The sequence below is a fragment of the Corythoichthys intestinalis genome, chromosome 11 (genome assembly GCF_030265065.1).
Source record: "Corythoichthys intestinalis isolate RoL2023-P3 chromosome 11, ASM3026506v1, whole genome shotgun sequence".
Lineage (NCBI taxonomy): Eukaryota > Metazoa > Chordata > Actinopteri > Syngnathiformes > Syngnathidae > Corythoichthys > Corythoichthys intestinalis.
The window spans coordinates 8243072-8263657 of record NC_080405.1 but is presented as its reverse complement, the minus strand read 5'-3'; the positions used below and the strand labels follow the sequence as shown (position 1 = coordinate 8263657).

Below are 20586 nucleotides of genomic sequence, written 5' to 3'. Positions count from 1 at the left end.
CTTGCCATCTAGATCCATGGAGTCCCGATCAGGTTGACTCATTATTTCATCCAAACTAAGTCGTCGGCGGGGGGGCTTCCGGGACTGTGGGGATTTAGGCCTTGATGAGGCCTTAGCCTGACTGAGTCGGCGGAGTGGTGGCGTCTTGGAGTGTGAGGATTTGGTGCTGGATGGGGCCATATCCTGGAGTCGGCGGCGTGGTGGCGTCTTGGAGTGTGAGGATTTGGGGCTGGATGGGGCCTTATCCTGGAGTCGGCAGCGTGGTGGCGTCTTGGAGTGCGAGGATTTGGGGCTGGATGGGGCCTCGACAGCAGAGGATTGCACGGTCGGGTCGTTCTCCTCCTGTTGAGCTGATGGAGCCACTTCTTGAGTCTCGTCTGAAGGGGGTCGATCACCTGCTACCAGGGTCTCCTCCCGTTGAGGCAGTGGAGCCTCAGCAGAGGAGGGTTGGTCACAGCCTGGCCTTTAAAAGAATACCGACAGAAAACAAGCAGTACAAGCATTGGTTGTACGCGAGCGCACCTCTATGTTGACCCCCTGCTGATTTACGTTTGTGACGTCACGCGGCCTTTTACATTTAAGATTTATTTTTAATATTTAGATTTAAGATATAGATTTAAGATTTATGTCTAAGATTTTAATCAAATATTTAGTTGTGGATTTAAACATTCAGGTCTAATATTTATTATTTAATAATAAATATTTAACTCGCTAAATAATCTTATAAATGTGCAAAAAAAAAAAAGTGACTACAATTTTCACACCACATTTTAAACACTGTGTTGCATTAACCCTTAGATGCATAAGTGAGTCAAAAATGACACGGTGAGGTTGTTTTCTTGAAATATCTTCAGAATGAAAAATTGTTATCAATTCATATTTCAGGTATTACTCAAAAAACATGTTTTTGATATAATGCCATTCAAATTTTTGATGAACTTTTTATACATTTGAAGAAATTGTCATTTTTGTATTACTACCCTACTCTTCCACAAGTGGGTCAAAAATGACCCACATGCATTTTCTATGGAATCCAATGGGAATTTTTCATTCTTATCAACTCTGGCTGTCAGGAATAAATTTACCGTGGACCACACAGACTAGGTATGTAAAAAGTGACATCCCTTAAAAAGATTTTACACAGCAAGAGCTGATACGTGTACTGTAAGTATTAAGTCCATATAGTATTTTGTGTGTGTGTCTTTCATGACTCTTAATTATTATTTATCAACAAATTAACCTACTTCATAACTTGCTAGCTAACTAAGGCTAGGTTCATACCTCAGGTCGTAATGCACATTTCCGATTTGTTGTCATATCTTTTTTTAGCGTACCCGTTCAGACTGCCTTTGTCCATTGAGCCTGTTCAAGTATCACACATGCACTCTAATTCGCAGTCCGAGAGCAGCACTGAGCAAACTGGTCCGCATTCGCAGGAGCATTGGAGCAGAGAGAAAGCCGAGCATTGTCAGGCTTATTCTCAACCCATTTTATTTTTTTATGACTGTTGTCAAGCCCGCTCCTTCCCCAAAAGCCGTGTTCCAGCTAGGCGCTAACACTAATGCACAGCTGCACCGCAACTGTAGCACTCTCTCTCTCGCTCTTTGCTGATGGTAATTGCTGCATTAATTACAATTTGGGGGACATGACTGTTTGGACCACAACTTAATTCTGGAAAAATGTGGCCCGGATGGGATTTTAACCACATACGAAAGTGACCTGGATCAAATTTGAAAATGGTCCACTTTTATGCGACTTTTCCCGTTTAGTCGAGTCGGAAAAACACGAACAAATCGGATTTGTGCTAGATTTACAACTGAAATGGTCCTACAGATGTTGGATGATGGAGAGGCAGTGACGGGGTTGGATTCAAGTGTCGGAAATTTCTGATGATGAGGACCCAGACGATTGTCCAGGTGGCAGTGGCAGTTGTCCACCTGGAAATCCAACTGAACAGGATCAATCTGACTCATAAGATTCCACTTATGTGTCCTCTGAAGAAAAAAAGTGTCCAAATCATGGCCAACAGAATGAGTTGGTAGGGCTCTTACTAGAGAGAATTACCTCCCACCCAGGGCAGAAAAAAAGAGCCACAATATCCTCAGAAATCGGTCAGTGCCTCCACAAGGGCTGAGCACCGCTGTCACACCAAAAAAATGCATGGGAGCTCTTCATCATTGATGATAAAATACAAGGAAGGATAAAGTCTATTGCTGTTGTTTTGTTTCCCCCCAAAAAATATTAATTGAATCACAAAGATATTTCAAGCATGAACTAATTCTTGTGTGGCCCTAAATATCATATACTAATTATTATACAAGTGATTGTTCTTCACCAAAATGGCCTAAAAACACATTGGTTCTAATATGGGTCATTTTTGACCCACTTATGGAAGAGTGTAGGGTCCAGTAACTTGTGCATCTAAGGGTTAAATGTGAGTATATGTCGTAATTTTCAGCATGTGCTGCTTTACAAACGGCGCCCCATACCACACAAGTTGATCCATTGTTCGCACTTTTTCCAGTTTTTGGTATCGGGAAACGTATGAAGAAAACATCCTTCATATCTGGACGGTTGTAATGTCTAGAGTCGTTTCTACAAGTACCACAGCAGCAGTGTTTGCTCGGCATGTTCTTTTTTGAAGGATTAGCGACAGAAAACAAGCAGTACTAGCATTCGTTGTACGCGAGCGCACTTCTATGTTAACCCCCTGCTGGTTTACGACAGTGACGTCACGCAGCCTTGTGGTCTAAAATTAGCATTCGTGCGGTACGCTATTCAATTGGACGTTTAATGCCGTCAATACTGTAGGTGTTTTTTTTACCTCAAGTATCTCTTTTACCAACTTTTGCGACACATACTACATGACCTGGGCTAGCGGTGAATGAGTTAAGCTAATAGTAACGTTTGAGTAGATATCCATGGTCGTGTCCCTGAAAGGGTTAAAAAAAAAAAAAAAAAAAGTCAAAACTGTTAGCTCCACAATGAATAAAATCTAATTTTTTTTTTTTTTGCTGAGCTTTATAGCACAGTAAGGTGAGATTCATACACCGTGTGTGAAAGGACCCCCAAAATTGAGAAGCCAACAGGCGTTAGTAGCTTTAATGTACACTTTTGTTAGATAAAACATCTTTCCACAAAACAGTCCCAAGGAAATGAAAGCAAATAGTGCACATGCAAGCACAAGATATATTTTGAGAGCATTTACAATAGCGAAAAGAGAAAGTTAACGAGTCAACGGCATTTGTTATGAAAAGGCAGGAAGGTCTGAGTTTTGGTTTTGATTTAAAAAGAAAAGACCAGTAACTTTTTCCAAAGATGAGGTAGTATGTTCATCCTAAACTTGACTTCCTATGAGGCGTTTTCTGTTCACTCAAGGCTTAAAATGTGTGATTTAAGCTTGTCCATATTCGACAATGGCTTTTTAAATACCATTAAATAATAATGAGACGCTGTTCGCTACTTTTTTTCTGTAAAATCAGGCACAAGTATTGTTGATTTGGTTGAACAACATTGGTCTATGCATCTGAGGATTTTTGCTTTTGATATCAAAACAATGTTAGAGTAACAATTTCTACTTTTGTATACTTAGAACTATTTAAGTACACATTTACCTTGGTTCCAAAATGACAACATTTAAAGAGTAAATACAAGTGGTATTTCTAAAAAGTGTCAGCATACAAGATTATACAACAAACAACATGCATTTTCCTTCCTAAGAGAAGTTGAAGATTGCACAGACATGACAATAGCTTAGGCTCTAAGGCACCCAAAACCAAAGTACACGAATACGAAGTGATTCGAAGTGCAGTGCTGAGGCCAATTTAAGACCTCCGTGAAGTTGGCCCCTAATCAGACGCAAATTTGTATTAAATGATGTCAATCACTTGTGCTGTAAAAAGTTTTGCTTGTGCTGCGATCCTGTTTTAGATATTTACAATTCTTTTATGGTCAATCTGAGGTCAACCAGCCACCCATTTTGATGAAAAATGGCTAAAAATCATGTAAATCGTTTAGGCTTTGTTTGTGCTGGTTTGTGCTCCTTCGTTATTGAGATTGTACTTTGGAGTGATGACGTCACGCAGCCCACGCAGGAATCACCGCAGGGTCCCTGCCTGTCTCATACACAAATTTATTTCCCAGTGTTCTGAAAAGGAGTAAATCTCTCGCTCAGTAACCAGCAGCATCCATCATAATGTGCGTGCGTCCGTTGAAGGTGTCCGGGCGGCAGACGTGTCTTGAATTTCGTTCTGCTGCGAGCAGTTGTCATAAAGTTATTAGGGAAAATCGTTTTTGAACATTTATGAATCGTAATCGAATCGTCGCGTGTCGAATCGCGATGAATCTAATAATCGATTTTTTGGCACTACCTTAGTAATACAGAGGGGAGAACAAGTATTTGATACACTGCCAATGGGTTTTATTAGGTTATAGTACATTATAATAATAACAGTTCATATAGATAACTTCGTGTAAAGGTTTTGGCCACTTTAACCACTTCTGCGCAAACGTAGCACAAACAAATGGCATGCCTTCAGGTCCATTTTGCAGTAAAACAACAGAGCCTACTCCGTTGCTGCCCCCTCCCTTTGGAAATCACTCCCTAAACCCATCCGTACCTGTAAAGACCTTCCCACATTCAAAAAACTTAAAAACTCACCTTTTTAAACTAGCTTTTAACATATAATTATTTTCTTTATTGTTTTGTTCTGTTCACGTTGTTTGCTGTTTTTTTGTTCCTACTGTAAAGCGTCTTTGAGCATTGGAAAAAAGCGCTGTACAAATAAAATGTATTATTATTATTAAATCGGGGGCTTGAGATATTAGTTTGGCGTGATAACGTGACTCGCATCCCCCCATTTACCACAAAATAGACCGAAAGGGGTGCCATTCGTTTGCACTTGTTGTTGGGACGCCCCTCTTTTTTTGAGAGAGTTCTTACACTCCGTCAGCTGCGACAGAGGGGCTGCAATTGACGTCATCACTCGAAAATAATATCTTAATATCTGTAGACAACAGCAGCACAAACGAAAATTTTTACAGAACAAACAAGCATAAACGGATGGCACCATTTTGGGTCCACTTTGCAATAAATGGGGGCGGAGGGCTGTGTGACGTCATCACTCAAAATTTATATCTCAATAACTATAGCAGAACAAACAAAACTTCTTACAACTCAAACCAGAACAAACGAAGCAAGTGACACAATTTTAGCCATTTTTAATCAAAATGGAGAGCTGGTTGACCTCAGATTGACCTACAGAAGAATTACTGTATATATATATCTTAAAAATGATGATAACACAAACGAAACTTTTTACAGCACAAACGTAGCACAAACGATTCACATCATTTTTCTGAAAATTTGCGTTTGATGGTGGGGCTAACTTCACGGTGGTGATTTGAGAGCAGTGCTCATAAACGAGCTCGGCAAATGTGACCCGAGGCCTCAGAAAGTTATCATGAACAAGAACACATTTTACATTCCAACATGAAGCAACACTTAACGGTAACGTGATTACGCTTGAGATCACCGCTCATTTTAGCTCATCCCATGCCATTGACAGCTTTTGAGATCAATGACACTGAATGAGTTAAAGTCAACCGACACATATACCTCCTGTATGAACACAAAGCGGCAGCACAGTGGTCCGAGTGTTTAGCGTATTTGCCTCACAGTTGAGAGTTTGAAAGGTGCTATGAAATGATAAACAAGTCATTTTAAAATGATAGCAGACCATATTTTTGACACAAATCCACCAAAATAAAAACAAAAGTAGTCTTCCTTTCCCGCCTCCTAAAAAATCTCCAAAAGGATTGACATCACACCGAGGACAAGCTGCAGCTTTTTGCTGTCTGCTAGCACGCTAATCCATAGGCTTTCTGTTTTCTTGTTACCACTGAACGTTCTGTCATTCTGTCAACATGTACTAGCTAATGCAGCACTAGAAAGCTAGGCATGATCATCAATTGACCTTTCACAAAAGACCCCCCTCACCCATTAATTACAGCTCCTAAGCAGGCAAGCTTCGTGAGTCTAGACGTAAACCGGAGTGTTTTAAGTGATTTATCCTGGAGCAAAACCAGTGCAACATCCTCCAAAATTAGGCAAAATCTATCTATCTATCTATCTATCTATCTATCTATCTATCTATCTATGTATCGAGGCAAACGGTTGGGATACTAAGGTGCCCCTTCACAAATTGTTACATGAAAAGAAAACCCAAATTTGTTCAACGCGCTTACTAGGACGCCATGTTTATTCAAAAAGAGGAAGCATCTCACTTTAATGTTAGCTGATTTATAGAATGGACTGCAACAATTTGATATGTGCATCGTATTTTTGGAGTTGGATAGTGTTGCAACAATTAATTAACTCGAATAATTTGAGTCGGAAAAAGCCTTGAATCAACTTTTGCTGCTTCGAGGATTTGTTTACTTTAAGTGATGTTGTAAATGTTTGTTTAGGAAGTGATGCATTTGTTTTTTGTTTTTTTTTATTTGAGTGGATACACTGCCCTCTAATAGCAACAGTGAATTTGCCATAACTCCTCTAACATGGCGGAATCCAGCTGGTCCCTGTTAAGACCAACACAAGGTATGTTTTTGTTTGAGCTAATATGTTTGTTTATGCATTTGTTAGTGCTGCAATGATTCATCGAACTTGAGTGATTCGATTAGGAAAAAGCTTTGAATCAAATTTTGCTGCTTCGATTATTCGTTTAATTAAGAGTGGCGTTGTAATGGTTTGTTTTGACAGTGCTAGCATCTAGTGGCAACAGTGAATATGGCATAACTCATTTAACATGGGTGAATTGAGCTGCTCCCTGTTAAGACCAACATAAGCTAATTAATATATGATAAAACTACATTCGTAATTTAGTTACGTATTAGCTAGGTATATTTTGCTGTTTTTGTGGAAATATGTGTTTGAACAATTTGTGTTTAAATCCAAGTGCAATTCTGCATACTTTGAAGAAACACTCTTGAATTTTATCTTGTATTCGTCTTTAATGCTCTTTTGAATGTGCAAACTTAGCAAGCCTTTGTTTAACATCTTCTAAAATTTATTCTGCAACACATTAAATGTTCCTAATCCGATTACTCGAATATTGGAACTAACTAGTTGATAGATTAATCGTCTACTAAAATAATCGATAGCTGCAGCACTACATTTGTTATTTAGTTTGGATTTAGGGGGAATATGTGTTTGAATGATTTGTTAAGAGCATAAAAAAAAAATTTGCTTTTTTTTAGCATTTAAGCTAGAGGAATTTAGCCAATTGTGTACATAGAACCTCATTTAAGATCAGGTGTTTTAATTTATTTTAAATGCTTTTATTGCTCTTGTGAAATAAAAGAGCAGTTCTGCATTGTTTGGAAAAAACAAAAAAAAACCACTAAGGAATTTTATTTTGTATTCACATTTAATGCTCTTTTGAAAGTGTAATCTTACCAAGACAAAATAACTATTATTGCTAACAAACACTTGTTTGTTTTACATATTTTAAAATGTATTCTGCAACACATTTAATGCGATTACTCGATTATTTGAACTAACTAATTGATAGATTAAACAATAGCCGCAACCCTCGAGTTGGATAATATCGGGATATCAGCTACTGGTTAAAAAGTCATTTTCGGACAAGTCCAGTTTTTACCGTTTGTGACGTCACTATTTGCTGCCACAGCACCTTTCGTTTCCACAGCCACCTGACAGGTGTGTCAATAATATGCCCAGTCTGGACAGGCTCAAATCTGATTTGGAAACTTGCTAAAGATAGTGTGAACAATCAGCCTTGAAAATCAGATTTGAGCAGGAATCCAATTGGTATCAGACATGCCTGCAGTCTGAACGTAGCCTAACAACGGTCTCTACAACATATGATTGGTCGATGGCCGTTTAGGAGGTGGCGTTTGCGAAACGTCAGTTGCTGACAAAAAGTGGGTGTTCCCTGAGGCATTGTTTTGCATGGAATAAATATGAAATGGTAAAAGACAGCAAGAGTACAGTCATTTTTTGGACATGGTCACCATTTCGTAGCACCTTTAATGTACGATTCTAAGTTTTGGCCTTCTTACGTGGGATTTGCATAGGAAAACGTGCAGATTTTCTGTCTTTAACATTTATCGCACAGCAGTGTTTCATTTCTTAATCTATTTTCTTACAGAACACGTGCACCAATTCTACTCTGTGTCTATCTGACAGAGTCTGTGAGATTAGGGACTACTTTTGTTTTCCTGATACGATACAAAGACCACCTGCAACATCCCTTTAGTTCCTTTTTGTATGTCTGGAATCCACCGATGCTGCCCCAGACAACACGTCACGAACAAATTGATATTGATGACACGGCCATGTTTTCCCTGTTGAAAGAAAGCCACACATACTTTCAGGTACACTTGACAGTGTTTAGTTTTTTGCCTAATGGCGAGCATGCACCTCGTGATGAGTACCTGCAGTAGTGTAGTAGTCGTCGCAAGCCACTCAGAAGTTGAGCTTATCGGAGGTGTAAACACTGGCGAAAGTGGAGTCAGACGAGAGCGGAGGGTCGGAGGAAAAGCGAAACCCTTTCAGCTCAAACTTGGGGTCGTCGTCCGAAGGCGGAAAAGTGAGTGCTACGGACGGAGCAGGAGCGATCTCTTGTCCAGGCTTGGAAGACTGTAAAACACCATTTTTCAAGTAGAACGAAGAGATAGGTTGGCATTAGATTTTTTACTCAATCAAGACATATGGCCATAACATGAAATTAAAAGTCAAGTACCGGACAAAAAAAAACTGCAGTTGCTGAGTAGGAGTGAGACAAAATATCGAAATGATGATGTATCATGAAATTTTGTATCCCAAAACATTATCAATATGCTCCTGCCAATAATCGATATACAGGTAGTCCCTAAGTTATGAAAGAGTTCCGTTCCTACGCTGGTGACGTGACCCGTATTTCCGCGTAAATATGAATTCACCCTTTAAGTACCCTTAAATACCCTCTAAATCTCAAAATAACTATCCAAAAACATGTGTTATACACAGGGGTTAATTTGATTTTGGTCTCCCTGTGTTCCGGGACATATTTTGGCAGGTCCGGCACCTTTTGTGCATATAAAATAATAATATAAAAACGTTGGGGGGAAGAAGGAGAGGAGTTGTTGATGGCTTTCTCCACTTTATTGTGGCAACAATAAGAAAACAATAAACAAAATAAGAGCGGACTGCCTCCACATTCGACCGCGCACATTTGTTTGTCGCTCGTCTCCTCCTCGCCTCCTACTACTCACAGCTCTCCAGTGCCAGCGTCTCTTAAACGGATCGTGCATAGTGTCTTGTTATGAGCTTTTTGTTGACAAAGGTATCGAACACACGACGTGCTGACAACTTTGTTTCTTTATTAACACATGGAGCTAACAGTACGAACACAGCTTAGGGCTCTCGGCAGGCTGTGCGGAGCGATAGATAGAGCCTGTGCCTCTCTATCGCACTCCCGCATCACGAGACCAAAACAACAGTAACGTTGCGTGCACTTCAGGGTGCCTCGGAAAACATTATATCAGAATATTACACACAGTTAGGACATTACAGTATAAAATAAAATAATAATATGCATAAATTCATTTACACAACAAATCCTAAGAATTGCATGTCGTTTATAAAAATTTAATGTCATTTGAAAGAGTCGGAGATTTGTTGATGCACTGAGAAGCTGGACCAACAAATCATGCCCCTGACATTAAAAAAAAAAAAAAAAAAAAAAAACTTGAAATTTGCGCCATCTTGGGAGCAAGCAGCCAGGATCAAACAGTATTTCAACATGCCAAAAAGACTGTTGCATTTACTGTCTTTTTCAAAAAGAAGGAAGATGGTTCAAAACGAGCCAGAAAAGCACACAGGAAAGAATGAAAAAAATGGAAAGTCCCACAGCATGGCAAGTGGGTTTAACTGTTGTCACAATAAAGTGAAGGAAGCCATCATTCACTCTTTTCCTTTCTATTTCCCCCTTCAGGCTATTACAATATGTTCCGGGACCTGTCCCCGCGCCGTCATCCCTGCGCTGTCATATGTACTTTGCATTCTGGCACCTGATGATTTACAAATTAAGCACTAGTTATACGTCATTGTACTGTTCTCGCCAAGATGTATGAGCTAAACCCTAACTAGACAGCGGGCTAAGCTGTATCCATTTCCCTCTCTCTCGCTGGAGTGCGCGACTTCTTTGTGGGAGCACATGCGCTCTTATTCGTGTGCGCATGCGTAGGTGCTACCTGCTCTGCGCTTCCTGCACCAGACATTATAATCAAATACACATTTCACCAAAGTGCAGAACAGTCATATTAATAAAATTAAGTAGGGCTGTCAAACGATTAAAATTTTTAATCGAGTTAATCACAGCTTAAAAATTAATTAATCGTAATTAATCGCAATTCAAACAATCTATAAAATATGCCATATTTTTCTGTAAATTATAGTTGGAATGGAAAGATAAGACACAAGAGACAAGACCAATGTATACATTCAACATGCTGTACATAAGTACTGTATTTGTTAATTATAACAATAAATCAACAAGATGGCATTAACTTTAACATTCTGTTAAAGCGATCCATGGATGGAAAGACTTGTAGTTCTTAAAAGATAAATGTTAGTACAAGTTATAGAAATTTTATATTAAAAACCCTCTTAATGTTTTCGTTTTAATAAAATTTGTAAAATTTTCAATCAAAAAATAAACTAGTAGCTTGCCATTGTTGACGTCAATAATGATGCTCACGGTGCATAAACCCATAGAATCAGTCGCACCAAAGCGCCAGCAGAGGGAGACAAAAAACACAAGTAAGAAGTGGGCATGACACTGTGCTGTCATTTTAACCTGTTTGACAGGGGCATGTGCATGAATTGCGTCAAATATTTTAACGTGATTAATTTAAAAAATTAATTACCGCTAGTTAACGCGATAATTTTGACAGCCCTAAAATAAAGTAAAAAGTAAGAAACTGTGAGGTACTGTTTACGTGGGGGAAAAAAACAACAATACTGGAGTTAAAATGGCAGACGAGTCGAAATCATGTAAGTCGGGTATGTCATAATCCGGGGACCACCTGCAGTGTCTTTGTTACAGTGGTATGAAAAAGTATCTGAACTTTTTGGAATTTCTCACATTTCTGCATAAAATCACCATCAAATGTGATCTGATCTTTGGCTAAATCACACAGATGAAAAAACAGTGTCTGCTTTAACTAAAACCATCCAAACATTTATAGGTTTTCATATTTCAATGAGAACAGCATGCAAATAATGACAGAAGGGGGAAAAATAAGTAAGTGAACCCTCTGCCTAATCGGACTTAAAGAGCAATTGAAACCAATTTTTACCTAACAATTTAAGTAAGGTGTGTGCCCAATCACTGATGAGTGGTATAAAGCTGCCCTGCCCACTATAAAACACACACCTGGTAAGAATTGTCTTGATGAGAAGCATAGTCTGATGTGCATCATGGCTTGGTCAAAAGAGCTGTCTGAAGACCTACGATCAAGGATTGTCGATTTGTATAAAGAGGAAAGGACACAAAACCATCTCTAAAAGTCTGGATGTTCATTAATCGACAGTCAGAGAAGTTGTCTACAAATGGAGAGAGTTTGGCACTGCTGCTTCTCTCCCAAGGAGTGGCCGTCCATCAAAGAACCCTAGTGTGTTTGCTAAAGACTTACAGAAATCACTGGCACAGTACAATATCTCTGTGCACACATCAACTATATGTAAAACTATGGCCAACTATGGTGTTCATGGAAGAACTCCACGGAGGAAGCCACTACTGTTTAAAAAAAAAAAAAACACTGTTGCTCGTCTAATGTCCGCAAAAGGCACTTGGACACTCCACAGAGGTTTTGGCAAAATATTTTGTGGACTGATGAAACCAAAGTTGAATTGTTTGGGAATAACACACAACATCATGTGTGCAGGAAAAATGGAACAGCTTACCAACATCAACACCTCATCCCCATCGTGAAGCATGGTGTAGGGAGCATTATAATTTGGGACTGTTTTGCTGACTCAGGGCCGGGACAACTTGCAATCATTAATGGAAAAATTAATTCAAAAGTTTATCGGGATGTCTTGCAGGAAAACCTGAGGCAATCTGTCAGACAGTTGAAGCTAAAAAGAGGATGGATGCTGCAACAAGAAAATGATCCAAAACACAGACGTCAATCAATTTCAGAATGGTTTCAGAAGAACAAAATACACATTCTGGAGTGGCCAAGTCAGACATCCCAGGAATCAGACTTAACAAGGGCAGTTTTGTAGAGAAGAATGGCCCAAGATTAGTCCTGATCGATGAGCCAGACTGATCTGCAGCTACAGGAAGCGTCTGGTTGAAGTTACTGCAGCCAAAGGGGGGGCACAAAATATTAAATGTGATGGTTCACTTACTTATTTTTCCCCCTTCTGACATTGTTTGCATACTATCCTCATTAAAACATGAAAACTTACAAATGTTTGGGTGGTTTTAGTTAATTTTTTTTTTTTCATCTATGTGATTTTGACAAAGATCAGATCACATTTGATGGTTATTTCATGCAGAAATTTGAGGAATTCCCAAAGGTAGCCGACCTAATCCATTTGAAGTGGGAGGGGTGGTAGCCCTCCCACTTCAAATGATTTAGACATCTACTCGTGATAAATTCTGAGCAGAAGGATTTTTCTGTTTATTACTTAAACACACGGTAAAATTTTGTAGAATTGTTTTCTGATCCACGTATCAATAATTGATATCGTAGACTTCAGTATCAGCTGACGGGACACGGGGCTCGGGCCGATCCGTAGGGGTCCTATTTTCAAAAACTTAAAATTTAAATATTTTCAAAAACAAAACAAATGTGACATGATCCGGGCTAGTTGTGTAATTTTTCGCTTCGAAAAGCGGAAAACTTTGAGACGTCACTCTGTTCGGGTTAGCATGTCGACTAGCTGTCACGCCTCTTGGTTTGTTTACATTCTCCGAAGCCGGTGGGCAGGGAAATGTCAGAAGCCTGGCTAACTATGGCGGCGTAATATAGCGTTCGGTAGGTGCGACAGTAAAGGTGAAGTCAAGTTTTGCCCATTATGTAGTAATTTTGCAATGTCGTATTGAAAAAAAGAATTTTTATTATTTCATTTTCCATTTAGCACAAGATTGTTATTTGTCATGACCATATCATTTATTTAGCAATTGGGAAAAACACTTTGATACAAAGAATATCCTTTAAAAATATTGGAGTAGAGAGACTGAAACAATGACATTTTGCGGCTCTCTTCGTCGCATTTTCCTCATAATGAATAATTCTCCCTCAATGGGCTGCATACTAAATCAGATGAAACCATGACCCTGCCGACGTCATCCACCTGTTGGGGACGCCAGAGCCCTATAATGGCAGGCGTGGCTAGACAGCAGATTAAAACACTAATTTCTCATCATCTGCGCTTTGCCAAATGGTTGTATATAGTCGAATCGTCTCAAAATATGATTCTAATTCACGTAATAAAGCTATTTAACACTTTTAACATTTCTATCCTGTCATACATACTTTAAGTTGATCACAGTGAAAGCTTTCTCAATGTTCTGCATGGGTCGGCCCCCTACAGGAAGGCGTGGCGCGATGTCTGTGGGAGCTGTCTTGTCAACTGATGGTGGATTCTATGTTGATATACTGTGTATATGTATATATATATACAGTGCCTTGCAAAAGTATTCGGCCCCCTTGAATCTTGCAACCTTTCGCCACATTTCAGGCTTCAAACATAAAGATATGAAATTTAATTTTTTTTGTCAAGAATCAACAACAAGTGGGACACAATGGTGAAGTGGAACAACATTTATTGGATAATTTAAACTTTTTTTAACAAATAAAAAACTGAAAAGTGGGGCGTGCAATATTATTCGGCCCCTTTACTTTCAGTGCAGCAAACTCACTCCAGAAGTTCAGTGAGGATCTCTGAATGATCCAATGTTGTCCTAAATGACCGATGATGATAAATAGAATCCACCTGTGTGTAATCAAGTCTCCGTATAAATGCACCTGCTCTGTGATAGTCTCAGGGTTCTGTTTAAAGTGCAGAGAGCACTATGAAAACCAAGGAACACACCAGGCAGGTCTGAGATACTGTTGTGGAGAAGTTTAAAGCCGGATTTGGATACAAAAAGATTTCCCAAGCTTTAAACATCTCAAGGAGCACTGTGCAAGCCATCATATTGAAATGGAAGGAGCACCAGACCACTGCAAATCTACCAAGACCCGGCCGTCCTTCCAAACTTTCTTCTCAAACAAGGAGAAAACTGATCAGAGATGCAGCCAAGAGGCCCATGATGACTCTGGATGAACTGCAGAGATCTACAGCTGAGGTGGGAGAGTCTGTCCATAGGACAACAATCAGTCGTACACTGCACAAATCAGGCCTTTATGGAAGAGTGGCAAGAAGAAAGCCATTTCTCAAAGATATCCATAAAAAGTCTCGTTTAAAGTTTGCCACAAGCCACCTGGGAGACACACCAAACATGTGGAAGAAGGTGCTCTGGTCAGATGAAACCAAAATTGAACTTTTTGGCCACAATGCAAAACGATATGTTTGGCGTAAAAGCAACACAGCTCATCACCCTGAACACACCATCCCCACTGTCAAACATGGTGGTGGCAGCATCATGGTTTGGGCCTGCTTTTCTTCAGCAGGGACAGGGAAGATGGTTAAAATTGACGGGAAGATGGATGCAGCCAAATACAGGAACATTCTGGAAGAAAACCTGTCGGTATCTGCACAAGACCTGAGACTGGGACGGAGATTTATCTTCCAACAGGACAATGATCCAAAACATAAAGCCAAATCTACAATGGAATGGTTCAAAAATAAACGTATCCAGGTGTTAGAATGGCCAAGTCAAAGTCCAGACCTGAATCCAATCGAGAATCTGTGGAAAGAGCTGAAGACTGCTGTTCACAAACACTCTCCATCCAACCTCACTGAGCTCGAGCTGTTTTGCAAGGAAGAATGGGCAAGAATGTCAGTCTCTCGATGTGCAAAACTGATAGAAACATACCCCAAGCGACTTCCAGCTGTAATTGGAGCAAAAGGTGGCGCTACAAAGTATTAACGCAAGGGGGCCGAATAATATTGCACGCCCCACTTTTCAGTTTTTTATTTGTTAAAAAAGTTTAAATTATCCAATAAATTTTGTTCCACTTCACGATTGTGTCCCACTTGTTGTTGATTCTTGACAAAAAATTAAAATTTTAGATCTTTATGTTTGAAGCCTGAAATGTGGCGAAAGGTTGCAAGGTTCAAGGGGGCCGAATACTTTTGCAAGGCACTGTATACACACACACACACACACACACACACACACACACACACATATATATATATATATATATATATATATATACAGAGGTGCACATAAGTGGTCCGCATGCGCGCATGTGTACTGGACGTAGACAAACGCGCTGGCCCTCAACGGCTTCCATACGCTTTTGCGTACCGATGGCTGACCACTGTATTTGCGGCGGACACGAGAAAATAACTTCTCAAAATGTCGAAAAGGCAGGCCACACTGAGTAATTACTTCCGTGTTCCCCCACCCCCGTCAAAAGACAGACAGACGACAGAGACGTCACCGGAGCTACCGAAAAAAAGGACTTTTGCTGAAAAGTGGCTACAGGAGGTACCATGGCTAGAAGCAAATGATGCTCGCACGGAAATGCGGTACAAAATGTGCCGTGAGAATCCCAATGTCGCCGATAAGAGCAGCGCATTTTATGTAGGGTCAAAGAATTTCAGCCATCCAAACTTTGAAAAGCAGGAAAAAAAACAGAGAGCATGTGGCAATTAAGCAAACTATCGATGTCAGACATGACCCCACTCGCCCTATGGACAAGTCGCGGAATAAAGGTAATGAACAGCGACATGCACTGACAAACGTGTTTTTGCTCGCATTTTACAACGCTAAACATGCACGTTCAATGAGGTCTTATGAGGAGGACATCCCACTTTTAAAAAGGCTTGGAGTTAATGTGGGAGCCACATAATGCTCTTTATTTTGAATTGGTGCTTTTATGTTTATTTCTTGACATTTCACTTCAAAGTAATGGCAATTTTGTTGTGCCAGTTGATGTTAATCAAGCATTAATTATTAATATAATTAATTAAAGTTAATTGGCTCTAAGTAAAGCTTGTCATAAATTTATCGCATCAGGTGGGTCGGCTCTCAAGCTCAATGAGGACCAAGTCACATCTCCAGGTCCTCCTCTGAGACCTGGGCAAAAAAATTATGTGCACCTCTGGATATATATACATATATATATCTTTCGATCTTTCAAAATGAGAAATTTTCACGTTTTTCATGATAGTCATCACATTTTTACACAATAATTTTCACGTTTTTACATGATAATTATCATGTTTTCATATAACCGTTCTCATATTAAAACGGGAAATGAACTTTTTGTTTTTGTGTGGCAGCTTCCTTAACTAAAGGCTTACTTTTTAAGAATTTTTAAGCTACAATATAGTGCTAAAACCACATTAATAAACACCATAAAGACATTACAGGTGGTCCTGAGGAGGCGGGCGCTGGTGTACGTGCAGGCGCAGGGGACGGTTGCCTGGGGAAGATCGAATTCGCAGGCTGGTATGAGTATGTTGCAGCAGGTGGTGCTGCGGAGTAACCTGTTCCTGTAGATTGATTTGTGCCCTGCAATTAGAAGAACGACTTTTACAAACCGACATGCGATTCTGTACGCTCATTTGAGGGTGTACCTACGTGGTAGTACACAGCTGGTGCTGCCGCCGCTTCCTGAGTCGATGCAGGGGTTTTGGAAGTTTTCTTTTTACAACAGCATTTTCTTATGCAGCAACAGCAGATACCCACAGCAACAACGATAGCCGCCAAAAGGACAACGTAAACATACGCAGGCATTTGTACTGTAAAAACAGAGCGATGACGAGTGAGTTATACGGTAAGAAATGTAGACGAAAAACCAAATGTCTCACCCTCTTCGACCTCCACGTTGGCCCAAAACACCAAGTTTCCATTTGCATCTCGGAATTTATAGACGCCAGAATCTTCTACCTGTATAGGATCAATATCCATGCCCTTGCTGGCGAAGAAAACTCTTTGCTCAAAAGACGATCCTGATGATATTTCATTGTTTTTGTATTCACTTCCAGATTTCATCACTGTTATGACTTTCTTGTTGTAATCATCACTCCTACTCGGTTCGAAGGTGACATCCCATGGAGTAAAGCTCACTGGGTACCGCATCATGAAATGAGATTCCTCCTTGGGTACATAGTTTTTTGTGTGCTCTGTGTGGATTGAAGAAAGGAGGATCTAAGACAATTCCAATAGAAACGGGCCTGAAACGATTAATCCAAAACAGATGTATCCTAAGGCCATGAGCTAAATTAACATTGGGTTTAATGTATATCTTTTACCTGTTACTGTGAGCTTTTTCCTCGACAATAAAGTGTAGTTTTTTTGCCGAACATTGTAGTAGCCACTGTCAGCCTGTGTAACCTTTGAAATTTCCCAGGAATTATGCTTCATCCGGCTCCTGGATGCACCATCGGTCTGAGAGTTGCTGCGATTCCACAGGATTACCAGCTCCGGTTGGTCAATTTTAGAGAATTCGAGGATTTCTGCATGACTAGGAATATTGATGCGATACGTAGCGTGGTAATACCTATGCGCCCCGTCAGCACACTCTGCAGCAGTAAAAAAAGACAGAAAATAACATTTAAACCCTGGGAACTACCAAATGGATTATTACTAACACTACTGAAGTGTATTTATTGGGGACATCCCGATCCAATTATGTGATCCGAAATCAGGTCGATTGCGCCATTAGTCATAAAATTGGAATCGGGTGATAAAGATCAGGTTTCTACCGTATTTTTCGGACGATAAGTCGCAGTTTTTGTTTCATAGTTTGGCTGGGGGTGCGACTTATATGTGAAATTATTAACACATTATCATATCATTTCACGTTATTTTGGAGTGACACTAATGGTTTGGTAAACTTGTTCTTTATGTTATAGTTATTTGAATAACTCTTAAGCCTGAGTTATGCTCCTGCGTTGCGGTGACGGCAAAGTGAGTGTGGCGTCAATGAGCATTCGATAGTTCTGCAGTAAGAAAACGTGTTGCTCTGTAATTCACCGCCAAGCCACTAGAGGGCTGTGGCATTGTGTTTGTACGGTTTTGGGCACTTGTCAACTTCCTCTAGTTTTCTTCCGGTTACACAACACAAACGGAATTTAAAAAATAAATTAAAAATGCAAGATGGAACCCTTGAATGTGGATCTTCAGCTGATCAACATTGAACAAGTGGTGATCATACAAATGTTGAGACGCAGGCGACGCAGAAGACTGTTTCAAGGCGGTCGGTCAGACTTTGATGCCGCACAGAGTTTTAGCCTCGAGTGGAAACCACCAAGCTGTGGCGGCTCACTTCAAATTGGCGTCGAGCACTGTCTAGCGTTTTATCTGAGGTCTGCATAGCATTGTGGAAAGCCCTCCAGTCCGATTTTTTTGCTGTGTCCTACAACCGGCCAGTGAGAAGCCATAGCAGATTTCTAGCAGCTTTGGATCTTCCCAAAATGCGTTGGAAGCCTTGATGGTAAACACGTTATCATAAATGCACCGAGGCACTCTCAATCAGTGATGATGTAGCAAGTGTTTGAACTGTCTGTTGTTGAAAATTAAACATCAAAACAACTCTTTTGATACCAAACCTGTGCTTTATTCCTCACACAGTACTTGAAGTGCGAAATTTAAATAAGCCACAGACTCACAGCAAACATATATACACAATAAATGATGAAGTGCACCAACCAAAAATATGACATAAAGTGATAAAAAGCTGGCAGTTTCTGGCCGACTGTGTTACTGGGTGGCCATTCGCTTCCAAACACATACATACTTGTCTTGGTGGTTCTTCCATTTTTTTATGCAATCGCTGACCGTGCGATTTAGCAATCTTCGTTGTCTAGAGCAGTGTTTTTCAACCAGCGTGCAGGCTGAAAGTTTGTCGTGCTAAATCGTCAGGTAAGCCACGAGAAATGATCCAATACCACTTTTTTTTTTTTTTTAAATAATTTATCACATTAAAAAGGGTGGCCCCTGGCTGTAGAAGGACACTCGGATTAAAAGTATGGCGTTAAAGGTGATGCAATGAAAAATGTGGGTGCACATTTTGTGCTGGTGCACTTTAAGAAAAAGAATTAGGTGCACCAATGCAACCAATGCAAAAAGTATGTATGGAGCCTTGGCACTATATATCGCAATTTTTTCCAATATCATTCAGGCCTAATTTTTTTTTTTTTTTTTTTTTTACTTTTTATGGGCTAAAAAGTAACAAAATAATCCTGTAATACAATTGATTGCCAATAAATATATATGTTTTGTCCTCCAGAAAAAGCAGAAGAGGAGGTACTGTAAAAATTACAGTACTGTAACATGTTTGCAACTTTTTTTCAAAAAACATCTTTTTTTAAAGTCAGAATTTTAAGGTTAAAACACGCCTCAATGGGAAAATACTGCCTCTTGTTACAAAAGAAATTTCATTATACAAAAGGCAAAAATACAGTATGGCTGATACTCACAGCTCCCAGTGCTTAATGAACGTAACATACAATTATAGCTGCTCTGCAATCGGCTATTGCCTAGCATTCCTGGCATCCAATTGGCTACGAGGGACCGCTACTGTATTTGTATGTGTGTGTCCCAGCGTCCTCTTCATTCGCCCCTTGTGTTCTGACAGCTTTACATGAATGTATTAACTTTTATTCTTTATTTATTTATTTTTAATTATACACAAATCTGATTTTATGCTTATCGTGCAATTATCTAATTGTAACATGTATTTTGACACGTTTTGTTGTATTTTTATGCATTATAAAAGATTTATGTCTCAATTCTGGGGGGACTTAGAATGGATGAGGGCATTTACATGGAAAACGTGTTCCTACTTACAGGATTTTCAGGTTAAGAAACTACTTCCAGAACCAATTAATTCCATAAGTAGAGGTACTACCGGACAAATTTTCGTAACTGTCTGGGGGTGAAATGTTCACTACGGGAATGAGTCCATTACGAAGGTGCTCCTCATTGAGCTGCCATCCTCTTGACAAAACCAAACAGTTTTGCAAAACCAAACAGTTTTGTTTTTATGAAGAAGATCGAAGCATAACACTTTTAAGCAAACCTTGTAGTACCCTTTGGAACAAGGGCGTAGGTTTTTTCCCAACATTGGTAGGGACAATATAACAGCATAACCTGCATTTACACTTTTTGCTCAGGATGGGACATTAATAAGACCAAACAGATTGGGTGAACGGGGGTCTGGGCTACATTTCTCACGAATATGAACCTAATTAATTGATATGCTAAACCAGGGGTGCTCATTACATCGATCACAAACGACCAGTCGATTGCAACAGGTAGCAATGTCTAACTCGTAGCACACCCCCCCCCCAAAAAAATCTTTTAATGCACATAGTTAATGATGATGTTGTGTTGTGTGATCAACATATAAGGTTATGCAGCACCCGTCGCTCTCTAAGCAGCT

At 39.8% G+C, this 20586-nt stretch overlaps 1 protein-coding gene across 2 annotated transcripts in view; it reads right to left on the bottom strand.

The window, feature by feature from the left end:
• Positions 1–739: 739 nt before the first annotated feature.
• Positions 740–20586, bottom strand: part of LOC130924130 (uncharacterized) — a 32597-nt gene continuing 12750 nt past the window's right edge. Inside the window, exons 4-9 of one of the 2 annotated variants that reach the window (XM_057850481.1) lie at positions 17453–17722; positions 17009–17323; positions 16779–16939; positions 16566–16709; positions 8458–8662; positions 740–8367 (exon numbers count right to left, since the gene is read on the bottom strand). In XM_057850481.1, the coding sequence (XP_057706464.1) occupies positions 8489–8662; positions 16566–16709; positions 16779–16939; positions 17009–17323; positions 17453–17722 (1064 nt within the window). In that variant the 3' untranslated portion in view covers positions 740–8367; positions 8458–8488. The remainder of the gene's footprint in view (positions 8368–8457; positions 8663–16565; positions 16710–16778; positions 16940–17008; positions 17324–17452; positions 17723–20586) is intronic. The other variant, XM_057850482.1, reaches the window with a different exon arrangement.